At 52.7% G+C, this 12,656-nt stretch overlaps 1 protein-coding gene across 2 annotated transcripts in view; it reads left to right on the forward strand.

Moving 5' to 3' along the window:
* Positions 1-11,715, forward strand: part of GPR107 (G protein-coupled receptor 107) — a 67,979-nt gene extending 56,264 nt beyond the window's left edge. For both annotated transcript variants that reach the window (XM_019728850.2, XM_019728849.2), the window contains exons 16-18: positions 622-705; positions 1,461-1,582; positions 6,685-11,715. In XM_019728850.2, coding sequence (XP_019584409.2) covers positions 622-705; positions 1,461-1,582; positions 6,685-6,781 — 303 coding nt within the window. In that variant the 3' untranslated portion in view covers positions 6,782-11,715. The remainder of the gene's footprint in view (positions 1-621; positions 706-1,460; positions 1,583-6,684) is intronic.
* Positions 11,716-12,656: the final 941 nt, after the last annotated feature.

Below are 12,656 nucleotides of genomic sequence, written 5' to 3' on the forward strand. Positions count from 1 at the left end.
AAGGTTTCTGAGTCACCTTCTGTCTGTGGTTTTGGCATAGACTGTCACTTTCGACAGTTGTTTTCCTTCAGGTCGAGCCACCCTAGGCTGGGCCCCACTGGGCAGTCCATGCTCGAGTGGCCGGCAGGCTGACCCCTCGGCCCCTCCCCCCTCCCTCTGAGCATGCTCCTTGAACGTCACAGCACCTGCGGAAGAGACTAAAAGTCAGTATTTTCCCCGTGTGGCTTTATTTTACTATTACTACTGGATAGCATTCTTCAAAGCCTGGGAATAAAAAATATTACCCTTTGGGAATCAAAATCAGTGGGTTATGTTGTGGACAGAGCAAGGCAGGGGTTACTCGGGAGTTAGGAGCGACCATACCAAAATGTTACGTCTTCCCCGTGGTGTGGCTGTTGTCAATACCTGGTCACCTAGAGAGTGAGAAGCGATCCTTTTAAGTGTAACTGGCAGAGTAATCATCTCTGCCCAGTTTATTATTAGCACTGTAAGTGTCCAGTAACTTTCTTTAGGTAATTCTGTTTTCTGCTCTGTAGTTCATTTGGAAGCAAGTTGTTGGAAGAAAGTGGTGCCATCATTTCTAGGCTGATTGTATTTCTTATTTCTTTCCTCTTTGTGCAGATCGTATGTTACATCTACTTCACCAGGATCATCGCATTTCTCCTCAAATTTGCTGTTCCGTTCCAGTGGAAGTGGCTGTACCAGGTGTGCTGCTCCCGGGGACGGGGCCAGAGAATGGATGTCTGAGGATAAAGTCTCAGGCTGTCACTTAAGGTTCTTGCCAATTTATCTGGCAGTGGCCAGTAAGGCCCCCCGTCTCTCCTGGGCTGCAATTAAGATGATCTGTTTGTCCAGGAAAGCTGCTGGATTGCATGAAAAATCTGGAAGTAATTGCATTATCGATTTTAGGTTTTGATTTTAAAAGTCTTTGAACAGAAAAGCCTCAGGCAGAGAGAGGAAGGTTTACTCTGTGTAATTGAAACCTAGGTGAGACGGGATCTTCTCCATCAGTTATAGGCCTCAGAACAGCCTAGAATCCAGACCTCCCTTTTTCGTTGCCCACTGGTATTGTCTCAATAATAAAGGATCTTTGCAGTATCCTAGAACTAGTTTAAGTACTAGGGTAAGCCACCAAATGCTTAGAGACTTTTTTCTGGAAGTACTCACTTGGTGCCATAGGCACCGTAGGAATTGTGGGTACATAATGACCCCTAAGATAGCAGTGAAGACTCTAGTCAAAGCAAGGAGTCTTACGTGGCATCGCTAGGCAGACTGCTCCCAGCTGAGGCTTCAGCACACCTTCTAAGGGAAATGCTCTCCAGCAGTCACCTCTGGCATTTGAGCGAGTGACCATTGAGTGGTAGATTGCCGTGGGGGGTGTGTCAGTTTCTCTAGTTCTGCTGCTTTCGGAAGAACAGTGTTGCTAATCCCTTTATCTTGGGGTGGTTTTAAATTTGCAGCTCCTGGATGAAATGGCCACGCTGGTGTTCTTTGTTCTCACGGGGTACAAGTTCCGCCCAGCGTCAGATAACCCCTACCTGCAGCTTTCTCAGGAAGAGGACGACTTGGAAATGGAATCTGTGTAAGAAATCCCCTGTCTGCCCGCTCCTCCTTGGCCTCTTACCTGCCCAAGCTCAGCACGGTGCGAGTGGGAGCAGCCTGTCCGGACTTGGGTGCTTCCACAGTGGGACCGCTGTTTGTAGCAGAAGGGAATGGGCACCCGATCCCAGGCCCTCTCACTCTGTTCGAAGCACAGTGTCTGCCACGCGTGGCCCGGTCTTTTCAGGGGACGTAGAATTTGCCATCTTGTGAAGCATCACTGGAGCCTGCTCCCAGCGACTCAGTGGCAAGAACTTGGGGACATACTTGGGCCTGTTCCTAACTGCTGAGGACGGCCACCCCACTTCCTATTGGGCCCCTGCCCTTGGGAGCCTGCATCTGATGTGACTTTCCGAGTCATCTGTAGGCGTGCTAGTTATGGTTCCATGTTCTTTATCATCAGATCACTAAGTGGCTTGTCACAGCTAGCACAATGACGTGACCTACATCTGAGTGTTAAAATGGGCTCCTGTGAGTCATAGGAGAAGTGACTCTAGGGTCCTACGGTATTTCTGGGAAAGGGCGATCATTGTCTAGAAAAGTGAGTGGCGATTAAGAATAGTTGCTTGTTAACTGTGATGGGCCAAGTCAGTTTGCTCACCGGCCTGAGGCTGAGTTGCAAGTGCACCGCCTCAAGCGCAGTCAGTGGCCTTTGGATTGCTCCCGGTTCAAAGGCTGAGCCTGGCCCCTGCTGGGCTCTGCTAGGCTGTGGGGCAGGTCGGGCGGCGGGGACAGCTGTGCTCAGCGCCACCTCGACACCCGTCAGCGAGGCAGATGGTGCTGACGGACTCCGCACGCCTCCCGTACAGAGGAAGAGACCCCTTTATAGCTTTATAGACAGTGGAGGGGAAAGCAGGAGCTCATCAGCTGTGCCTTTTCTAGAAGGAGCAGACTCTGAGCAAGTAACTGTTGGTTGCAGAGGCACAAATGAGAGTCGATCTGGTAAGCAGCAGTGCCAGGAGGTCCCCTAAGATATGGTGAACTTACCCAGCCCCTGCTGGGAGGCCTCTCACTTCTTCCATAAACGTACAGCAGGGTTTCCCTGGGGGGAGGGAGGGGGGAGGGAGCTGAATGGTGGAGTACTGGCATCTTCCACTTTCCAAGATGTGCTCTGAGATGGCTGACAGTTGGCGTCCTCGCCAGTAACGCAGGAGTTTGTGTTCCCACATGTTTTCCATCAGCCATTGCACCTGGACGTGTGGATGCATTGCGAAGGTGTTTTTGTCTCATGGCACAGTTTTGGTTTGGTTTTTGTTTCTCTCTGAAAGTATTTGATGATAGTGGTAACCATTTTAGCAAGAGGGTTAAGTTGGGAGGAAAGGGAGAGGGAATAGACAGACCATCAGTCTAGTGGAGACTAGAGAGAGCGTGTTCTTTATTCTGGTAAGATTCGGGAAAGGTTGGCATGGCCTTTGGTTGCCTCAGTTTACAGCCCCATTACAAGGGAAGGTACTCTGATTACACGGTGTTTTCAGTGGCTTAGTGGGAGCCATCCTGTGATAGTGAAGTAAGTTCTTCTCAGTGGCAGAAAGGCTGCGTATGTAACGGCGGGGGCGGGGGCGGGAGACACAGGAAGGTTTTATCTAGTGCTTCCACTTCCAGGGAGTGCTAGCAGCTTAACCTGTGAAGTTTAGGAGCCGACTGAGGCCAAGAGCCTTTAAATCGGCAAGGAAATTACTCTGGGATGTCTCATTGGCTAAGAACTGTACTGCGGAGAGAGTTCTTTGAGATTCTAAGACGTGACAGAGCGGGACAGGCCTGACCCAGCGGCCTCAGCTGTCAGCCTGCCATCCAGCTTCTCAGGGCCACCGCCGCTGTGTCCCCGACTGTCATCTCCCTCCTCTACTTGGAAGTGCCTTTCCTGGATGGCACCCCTGAAATCCTCCAGAAATAAGCCAACCTGAGGCTCCCCTGCAGCGCTTGGGCACCAGGCGTCCTTTTCACCTCCCCATGGTCTGCTGGGAGACAGGATGCCGTGCCCACCCAGCATCGCTGCCAGCAGGTGTCCATCTGCGTCAGTTCCCTTGAGCAGCTCCCGCTCCAGGTCACACACTCCACCTCGTCACCTGCTCTGCCTGTGGCACCCTTTTGTGCCAGGGCCCTCCCACTTCTCGTTCAGAGTGCTCACCCTCTTCCACGGCTGCCTGGACCATCTGCTCACTGACCATTCCCCAGGCTCGCGCTCCAACCCACTTGCCTCTCCTGAGCTTCGGGTCCCTCTGCCCACTGCCCACCGTCATCCCAAGCTCGCCCGTCCCTCCATTCCCTGTGCGCATCGATGCACCGCCATCTACCCAGTGACCACCAGCAGAATGGGGGTGTTGGCCGGGGTGTTGGCCGCAACACCTCCCTCTTGTTTGGCCCATGTGGAGTGAAGGCCCACTTCCTGGAGGCCTAACGTTGTGTCTCCCATCCCTGTCGCCCAGTACCCTGCCCTCCCGTGGCTGATGTCCTGTGTTCTCACCTCCCATCTTGTTCCCTCCCCGTCCATTCTCCTTGGCTGCCAGAGTCACTCAGAGAATGTTTTTGAAGTAGATTGTCTGGCTCTTCCCTGGAGACTTGATTCTGAATGTCTGGGCCTCAGGTACCTCTCCGCTTTGTGAACTCCCAGAGCGTCCTGCTGGAGCCAGGGCGGAGGACGCTGGTGGAAGAGTCAAGTCCCCATACTGGTGACGTGGCAGACAGGCCCTCACAGCCCCGCCCACCACCCTCGCCTCTCCTGCCACTTCCTTCGCCGACATCTGCTTAGTGCTCCCTGACCGTGCTGGGGAACTTTCTGTTGTTTCTTCCATGTTTTTTGTCTGTTACATTTCCTGTTTTCAGGAACTCGCCTGCCCTCCTCCCATCTGTCCATCTTGCCACTGCTCCTCTTTCGATCCAGGCCTCAGAGCTCTCCCCAGCTTCCCCAGCAGAGTGATCTTCTCACTCTGAGCAGTCCATCTGTTTCAAGAGGCTTTGCGTGTAGAAAGACTGTCTAAGGCAGGGCCCTCGGCTCCAGCCCCCAATGCACCGGTTCTAGTTTGTCCCTCTCTGTCCTCGCACCAGCCTTGCAAGAGTGAGCACGGTTTTCTCCGTGGGTCCACCACCTGGAAAGGAATATTTTCCTAAGGAAAGAAAAATGGTAGCCAGTGTTTTCCCCAAGCCACGCTCAGGTCTTGGTGACAGTGCTCTGCTGTCAGTGTCAGCACATGTTGAACTCTTGTCCCTTTTCCACAAGGTGCAGTAGCCACAGAGCAGTTGGCTGTCACCAGGAGTGTTTCTGGAAGACTTCCTTCTCAGATCTCACACATTTGGAGAGGCGGGTGGGTTGCTGTGCTGGAGCTGGGGAGGCTTACGGTTCTCTGGCTCCCGCCCATGGCCTCCCATGTCTGACTCTCGGAAGGCCCCTTCGGAAGCAGGCTTTGCGCACGCATTCCGCCTGGGAAATGTGGTCTCTTCTCAGTGAGGTCAGGCCGGGGGCGAGCCCCCCCAGCAGGTGTGCACGGTTCTTGGCTAAGGCCTTGCCCTGTGTCCGGGGCTGCATTGACCCCACAGCACCTGCAGGAACCTCTCGGTCCCCCCGAGGACTGTGTCCCAGCAGTATTTCTCTTCCTGACATTGCCAGACGTACAGCTAACCCACGAGTCTGAGGGCCTCTTGTTTGAGAAAAGTCCCAACTCGGGGAAGGACTGCATGGCTTCCAGCTTGGTCACAGCAGAAAACGTGGTGGCAGGAATGAAGGAGGGAAAAATAGAGAAACTTTCCTTCCTTACCTCATATAAAATCGCTCATTTACCATGAGGTCCAGCTGGACAAACGCTGGATGTGTCACCTACAGGGCCACTGACTTCCCATTTGTAACTCAGCGACAGGATTTGGTAGTTGGTGCGGGGATTGGTAGAATCTGTTTGCTGACCAGGAAATTCATGTTGGTCCGTGATGAGGCACTTAGGTGCCTCATTTCCCAGACCACTTAGGGAGAGGCTGGGCCAGGTGTGTTTTGTTTTTAACAGACTTCTTTGGAGCAGTTTTAGGTTCACTGCAAAACTGAGCAGAAAAGACTGAGATTTCCCCCCTGCCCCACACAGGCACAGCCGCCCCTTTACCAACACCCCCTTCAGAGTGGCACGTTTGTTACAGTTGATGAACCCAATTGACAGCCATTATCACCTAGAGTCCACAGTTGACATTAGGGCTCCTTCTTGGGGTTGTCCATCCTGTGGTTTGTGTAATGGCACGTGTCCGCCATTACAGTGTCACAAAGAGCAGTTTCACCGCCCCAGAATTCCACTGTGCCCCGCCTGCCCGGGGGAGCTCATTGTCTCCGCCTGGCGTCTCCTGCTGTGGAGCCACCCAGTTCCTTCAGAGACACAGATCCTTAGAGTCCGGCGAGCTCACATTTGGTGAGGCAGGACGTCTTCCCACAGACCCCGCCACTCGAGATGTGGTCACTCTCTGGAAAGGGCTGCTGCGCTCAGCTCCTCATGTGTCCGAGGCTGGTGTGCTTCCAGCTCTCATCCACGCGTGCAGTGAAGGGCTCCGTGGCACCCCCTTAGTGCCAGGCCCCTGCCCTGGGCAAGGCACCTGGTGCAGACGGAGGCACACGCTGTCTGACGGACAGGCTGGCTCAGCCATCGGCACCAGAGCCCGGATTTGCAGGAAGCAGCCAGTTCTCCGTCTCTAGGGCTCAGAGAATGTTTGGGCCCAGCAGGTCCCTCCACTCCTGTGGTTCTGCCCCATGACTCAGAAGTGCCTCATGTGGCTGGTGGTGGTCAGTGTCTCCAGCTGAGTAGCTTTCTTTTCAGAATGTCAGTGACGACACAGATAGTGGGCTCCCAACCACAAGTAGAGTGTGAATACGCAACCTAAACATTCATGGAGGCCATGCCAGAGAGGGAGGTTAATGGTGACGTACTCATAGCTGGGTGGTTTGGTTGGGCGCTTTGGAGAATCTTGGTTTCCCTCGTGACAGTTCTCGGTCCGAATTCGAGCCCAGGTCTGCCTGACTCCGCAGCCAGCGCCCTTCACTCCTAAGCACTCGGCTGTGGTGAAGACGGCCTTTGACCTCACGACTGAGATGCTTCTCTTTGATTCTTTCCTGTTCAGCGTGACGACATCAGGGGTGATGGAGAATATGAAGAAAGTGAAGAAGGTGACCAACGGCTCGGTGGAGCCCCAGGGCGAGTGGGAAGGCACCGCCTGATGCAGCCCCGCTCAGGCTGCACCGTCCAAGGAAACGTTTCAGTGCTGCAAGTCCTTGGGGTGAGCGCGCGCGGTCGGCACCGCCCGGCGGCCACCACGGAGCACGTGGCTGGGAGTGACGTGCCGCGGACGCCTGCTTTTTCACTCTCTTTTATGGAAACTGGACCTGTGGCTGGTCATAGGCAGCTGACATTCTCCTTCAGGTGGGAATGGTGGGGAGGGGGCGTAGCGAGGAGGAGGGGAAAGGAAGACTTGGTTTTAATTAACATATATATTTTTTTAATTGGGAGCCTCAGAGTATCTGCAATGTGACCCACGTGTGTAGCTACATCAGCAGGAATGTTGGCAGATGGGGAGGAGGGTGGCCGTGTGTGTCTGATGCCAGTCACGGGGGCATCTGTGTTTGACTCACAGAGAAGAGAAAGGGGGTGGTATCGCTGCATCTCGGGGGACAAAAACTAGTGCAATTCGGTTAGTTTAGAAAGCAAAGTCAAAGCCTAAGTCAGTATGTGGAGCCTGCCCCAGGATTCCTGGCCCTGAATGTTACCCCAGAAACCAACAGCTCTAGGACCCCTGTCGTTTCTCTAAGAGCCTTGTCACCTGAGGGCTACAATGTCACTGTCAGAGTCCTGGCCCTGGGACACAGCACAGGTGGTAGGAAAGGGTTTTCTCGATCAAAGGGTATTCTGTGTTGCCTGATGGATGGACAGAAATGTATTTTTCAGATCAAAAAGCCTTCTCCTGTAGGATTTCCCTGAATATCTGGCTCCCTGTCTTCCCAGGCCAGCGCGGTCTTCTTTTCCTCTCTTCTCGTGTCTTCTGTCTACTTTGTGTGATCAGAATATGGGGGGACATGGGAAGGAATGTTCTGTAAGGAGCAGCTGGGGTCAGAAAAGGTAGGGTTGAAGCAAATACTTAAGTACAAGCAGGTCATCCTCATCAAAAAGTGCTTGCTGTCAGCCAGATGGTTTTCTAAGCAGGAATTAAACAGACCTTGTCCCTGTATTCCAGGAGTATGTCTGTGGAGAAAAGTAACGTGATTATACAGTTTTCCTCTCGGGTTGGGGGTGGTGGAGTCTTTCACAGAAACTCAGTGACGTTGCCTTGCAAACTTTCCGAGCTTGGGGATGAACACGAGAACTGCCTAAAGTGAACAGGATTGCACGTGTGTATTTTGAATCATGGAACTAAGCTCAGAAGGTCCGTTGTGACTGAGGGCAGAGAGGGCTTCATGGTGATTTCCCACTGTGGTTCTGGTTGCCTGGGCCTGAGCCAGGAGACCGAAATGTCACTGCATCAGGAAAGTTTCCTCGTGCTTGGAGGGCCAGCTGGTTGGTGGCTTCCAGTGCCCGGGTGTGTCAGGGGTCTCCTGGGTGGGGGACAGTTTCAGTCTCTGGTGGTGGTTTTCTTACCTCCGGCTGGGAAGGGTCAGCCAGAAACCACAAGATCTGAGGGCGGCGCTTAATATCCCAGCTTTGGGAACCGGAAGTCTTTACTCAGAAACGGTTGTTTTCCCTCTCCTGTGCCGTTTTCACTTCCTTAGTGCCCCGTGAAGAAGCGAGCATTCTCTTGATGCACTTTTCTTAGCCCTGTGTGCTGCCTAGCCAGCCCTCCACAGGCCTGGTCCTGGCTTTGCGAGGGGTAGGAGCAGGAATGTTCCCAGCCGCTGCCGCCACCACTGCCTCTGTGGGCATTTTAGGGAAGGGTCCCCATGTCTTCCGTCTCCAGGAGCAGGGAAATCCATGCGAAGTCCTCATTTAAGGGACCTTTTTCTTTTTCTTGCTTTTTTTTTTTTTAACTTGGAGACGGGAAGGAAGTTTCAGGAAGGATGGGCATGTTTTTAAGACTTTGTTTTCCTACATATAAACAATCCCAGCTTCAGAAATGTGTCCTCTCCTGCTGTAGTCAAATCCCCATCAGGGCACTTCCATCAGGGGGATACTTGGGCTGTTTGGCCTGCAAGTGGATATTCTTGACTCGGCCGTAGACTTTTTAGCAAGAACCGAACAAAGCCTGATGAGACATCCTGTGTGTAAGGGAAGCAAGGAAACGCGTGAGTGATGGCGTGAGGGAGGACACGGACACGCGTGGGCTGGCGCCGCTCTCCCACCCGACCGCTCCCCCCACTGGCGCTAGCCGTCTCTCAGGGTGTGGGCCGGAGCACTGGGCTTCTCTGTGGGATGGGGCGTCTTTAAATCCCGTGCCTCCAGACTCTCTCAGAGCGGCCGAGGGGCTGCACCTTTACAGGGCTGACCCTTCTGGAACAGGAAGGTCCAGGAGAGGTGTGGTGGTTTAGAAGTGAAGGTCGGCCAGGCCCTCCTAGCGAGCAGCTCGTCTGCCCACATCCTGCATGGTGGCTGGCACAGGGTCTGAAATCAGGCCGGTGATTCAGGAAAAGCAAAACCCCAGCCCAGGGTGGGGAAGACAGGTGGTAGTTCAGGTTTTGACATTATTCGAGCTCTCTACCCTGTACTGTAGAAATGTCTTCTCTTTCTCTGTCACGTCATAGCCGCGGCCAGCATTCAGCTGCACTCTTGAGTCAGGACAACTAACCTGACTCCTGCCAGAGTCCTGAAGGGTCACCAGCCCACAGCCCCCTCCCTAAAGCCCGGTTTCCACAGGCCCCTGGGCCCAGTGTGATGCGGTGTTCGAAGGTGACGCCCTTCCCAGATCTCGGGGATCCACAGGAAGCATGGGGCACATCTTAGAGCCATGGAGCCACCGTGGTATTTATAGCCTTGCTTCATGCTGCTCCCTGTTTCTGCCTCCGCAAAATACCTGCTTCCTCAGAGAAGTCTGCTGTGCAGTGAAAGGGCTGCTGGCGTGAAACTTCAGGAAGTGGAGGATCGCTTCCCTTTAATAAAGTCTGTGTGTGTTGTAGAAAATCACTTCTTGGACCACAAGACCAATCACTGATCTCTTAATCCTGGCTCTTAACAGTGGCTGACGATTCCATCAGCCTAGTCCTTGGTCCCTGGATGCTTTAAAATTCCAGTAGCAATGCATTTCATGCTGCTGAATGTGACTGGTGAATTGGTGGCCCGTTCTGCCGGAAGGAGAAGCTCGCTCTAGTGTAAAAGGTGGTTTCTCAGATCATAGCCCGAGTCATCTCAGTTTTCTTTCAAGAAACCACTTTAGAGTGAAATTTCCAGGCGTTCCCCCCGGGCGTGTCCAGCCGGCCAAAGAAGCACTCCGTCTCCTCACAAGTCCACTTCGTGTGACTGTCATGGCAGCATTTCCGCCTTGCGTTACCATCTGATCAGGCTCTCTGCTCTCTGCTCCACAACCTGCCCTCCCCGCCCCCTTTTGATCCTACATCTCTTGATCCCACATAGGCTCAGTCTTGGGAATACGGGCTATAGGCTTTGGTGCATTGCAGCATTTTCTCCCAACAGCTGTGTGAAGGGTGCGTTTTCTGAGCTAAGGGGAATTTCATCATGAGAGCGCCTACTAATGCCGTGTGTTGTTGCCTTGGACCGTGTATGATGTCCATCCCTGCACTAAAATGTATGTCTTGTTTCAGTACTTGAGGAGCCATCCTTACGGACCAAGGAAGTGTAAAAGGTGCCTGTTTTCACTGCAGGTGTCGTTCTGGTCATCTCCCCCACCCTGAGGGAGGCCTGAGAACATCAGACAGTCTGATGAGGTGGTTGGCCCTGCTCCATACACCCGCAGAGCAGGAGAACCGTTCATGCTTCCTGCTGCCAAGCTGCTGATTTTCAAAGTTGGCAGCAAATCGCAGCCCACCTCCGCCATGGCACACACCATGCCTCACTCAGCCTTAGCTTTTCTTTGACCCACCCCTTGCCTTCTAACAGGGTCAGATACGTAGAGCCCTTTAGGATTCACTAAATTAATGGCTTCCCCACTGAGGAAGTTAGGCTTTGACTCGGTACCACTTGGTGTATCAGAAAGGTGTTCATCTGGAACCCACCAAGTGTTCTCCAAGATCTGCTCTTTACTCGGCTTTCTCTAGGGTGTTTTCGGCAGGAAGTCTTTAAAACAGACCCACCTGAATGGATGCTAATACTTGTCACCATCTGGAATGTAGTTTTTTTTTTTTTTTTTAAGGAGGCGCAGCGCACAGCTGCCCGTGTGGGGATCAAACCGGCAACCTTGGTGTTATTAGCATTGTGCTCTAACCAACTGAGCCAACCGGCGACCTGGTCACACTCCAGATTCCCCAGGGGCCTTTGTAGCCTAGCAGTGCATCTGTGCCCTCTCTGCGTGGCTGATGCTTGGGAAGTAGATAACGTTTTTCAGTGGCTCACTGCTAGTGCGTGGGACATGCATGTTCCCTGAGATGCTGTGTGAAGAAAGCACAGAGGGGGAGGGGCGAGCAGGTGGCGGAAGCAGGATTTGGGCCTCTTGCACCAGGGAACTGTTGGGATCGTGGCGGCAGGAAGTCTGCAGCCCAGCCATTTGGGAAGGAGGCAATCTGGACAGTCAGTAAATGTCAAAGCAAAACAGAAGGGCTCACTCACTCCTAAGACAGTCAGCTTCTTGAGAGGCAAGAGGTGAGGTTTTGTAGTGGGCAGCCACACTGGGGGCAGCGGGCAGCCACCTTCTTAGCATGTAAGACGCTTTGTTAACAAAAGGGTCCCAAAGCGCCGACCACACAGGGGTTCTCGATGCCTGGCCCTATGTGCAGAGCATCAGTTGGATTTGCTTAGTCACGTGGCCTTGAAAGCCGTCAGACACATCTAATCCAGAAATAAGTTTCATTTGGGGGAGGAGATGTCTGTAAATACCATTTGCTTTCCAGGTTAGATTGGAATGCAGGAGTTTTCAGTATTTTTTTTTAACACTAATGATCACTGAAGAGTATTTATGTAAACATGTACCAGGCGGGGGTTCCGAGCAGGGTGATGTATGGGATGGGTTCTCTTGCTGTGATGCAAACATGTAAAATAAAGATTCTATGATGATAATGTACGCTTGTAATCCTGGAGAGTCCTGACTCCTGGCTGCCGTCTCTCCTCCACTTCCCTCACAGTGTTTGTCTTTGTGATTTTTGTTCATTAAATTAGTTAACTGCCTCCCACCCACCCCGCTGACAATAGTGACACCTACTAGAGAAGTTGTGTGTGCCTTAGCAGATTGGTGGCAGCTGCCGTGGGAGCTCAAACGTGACTTCTACCCCAAAGGCTGGGTTTGGAACAGACTGAACATCAGTAGTAGTTTCCTAAGGTGCTGCCTCCACTGGGGGCAGGTCTGCTGTCACTTGTGGGGAGGTGGCAGTGGAGACTCAGAGCAAAGCCCACACAGTGACAGGCTGACATTCACCCTGTCTGACGTCAGTTATCAGATAGCCTTGCGAGTGACTCCACATCAGAATTGGAGACATCTAAGGTTTTAGACTCAAAGCGTTTTTAGAAGCCATCCAATCCCAAACTTCGTACTTTATTAGGAATGTTTTAAACTGAAGTGTAACTTACAAACCATAAGATTCACCCTTGTGAAATGTACAGTTGGGTGAGTTTTGACAGATGCATACTCAGTCTGCAGCCTCCACCGTGATCGAAATGCAACATTTTCTTCGCCCCGTAAAGTTCCCGGGTGCCCTTCTCAGCACAACCCCCGCCTTCCATAACTCCCACGACCCCTGCGGGTTTCCACGCCATTCATTAGATTGTTGTTGTAGAACTTCACGTGAATAGCGTCGTACAGTCTGCCCTCCATGTGTCTGGCTTCTTCCTCACAGCATGCTTTTTGGGGGATTTATCCATCCAAAGCCCTGGCTTTAAAACTACAAATATTGGGGCCTAGAGAAGGTTGTGACCCCCTCCCCACACAACCACACAGCTAGTCAGTGTCAGCCAAGACGAGAACCCAGGCCTCCTGACTCTGATCTGTTGGGGTGATGAGGATGGAGT

Source organism: Rhinolophus sinicus, linkage group LG04 (assembly GCF_036562045.2).
Source record: "Rhinolophus sinicus isolate RSC01 linkage group LG04, ASM3656204v1, whole genome shotgun sequence".
In the NCBI taxonomy this organism is placed as follows: Eukaryota; Metazoa; Chordata; class Mammalia; order Chiroptera; family Rhinolophidae; genus Rhinolophus; species Rhinolophus sinicus.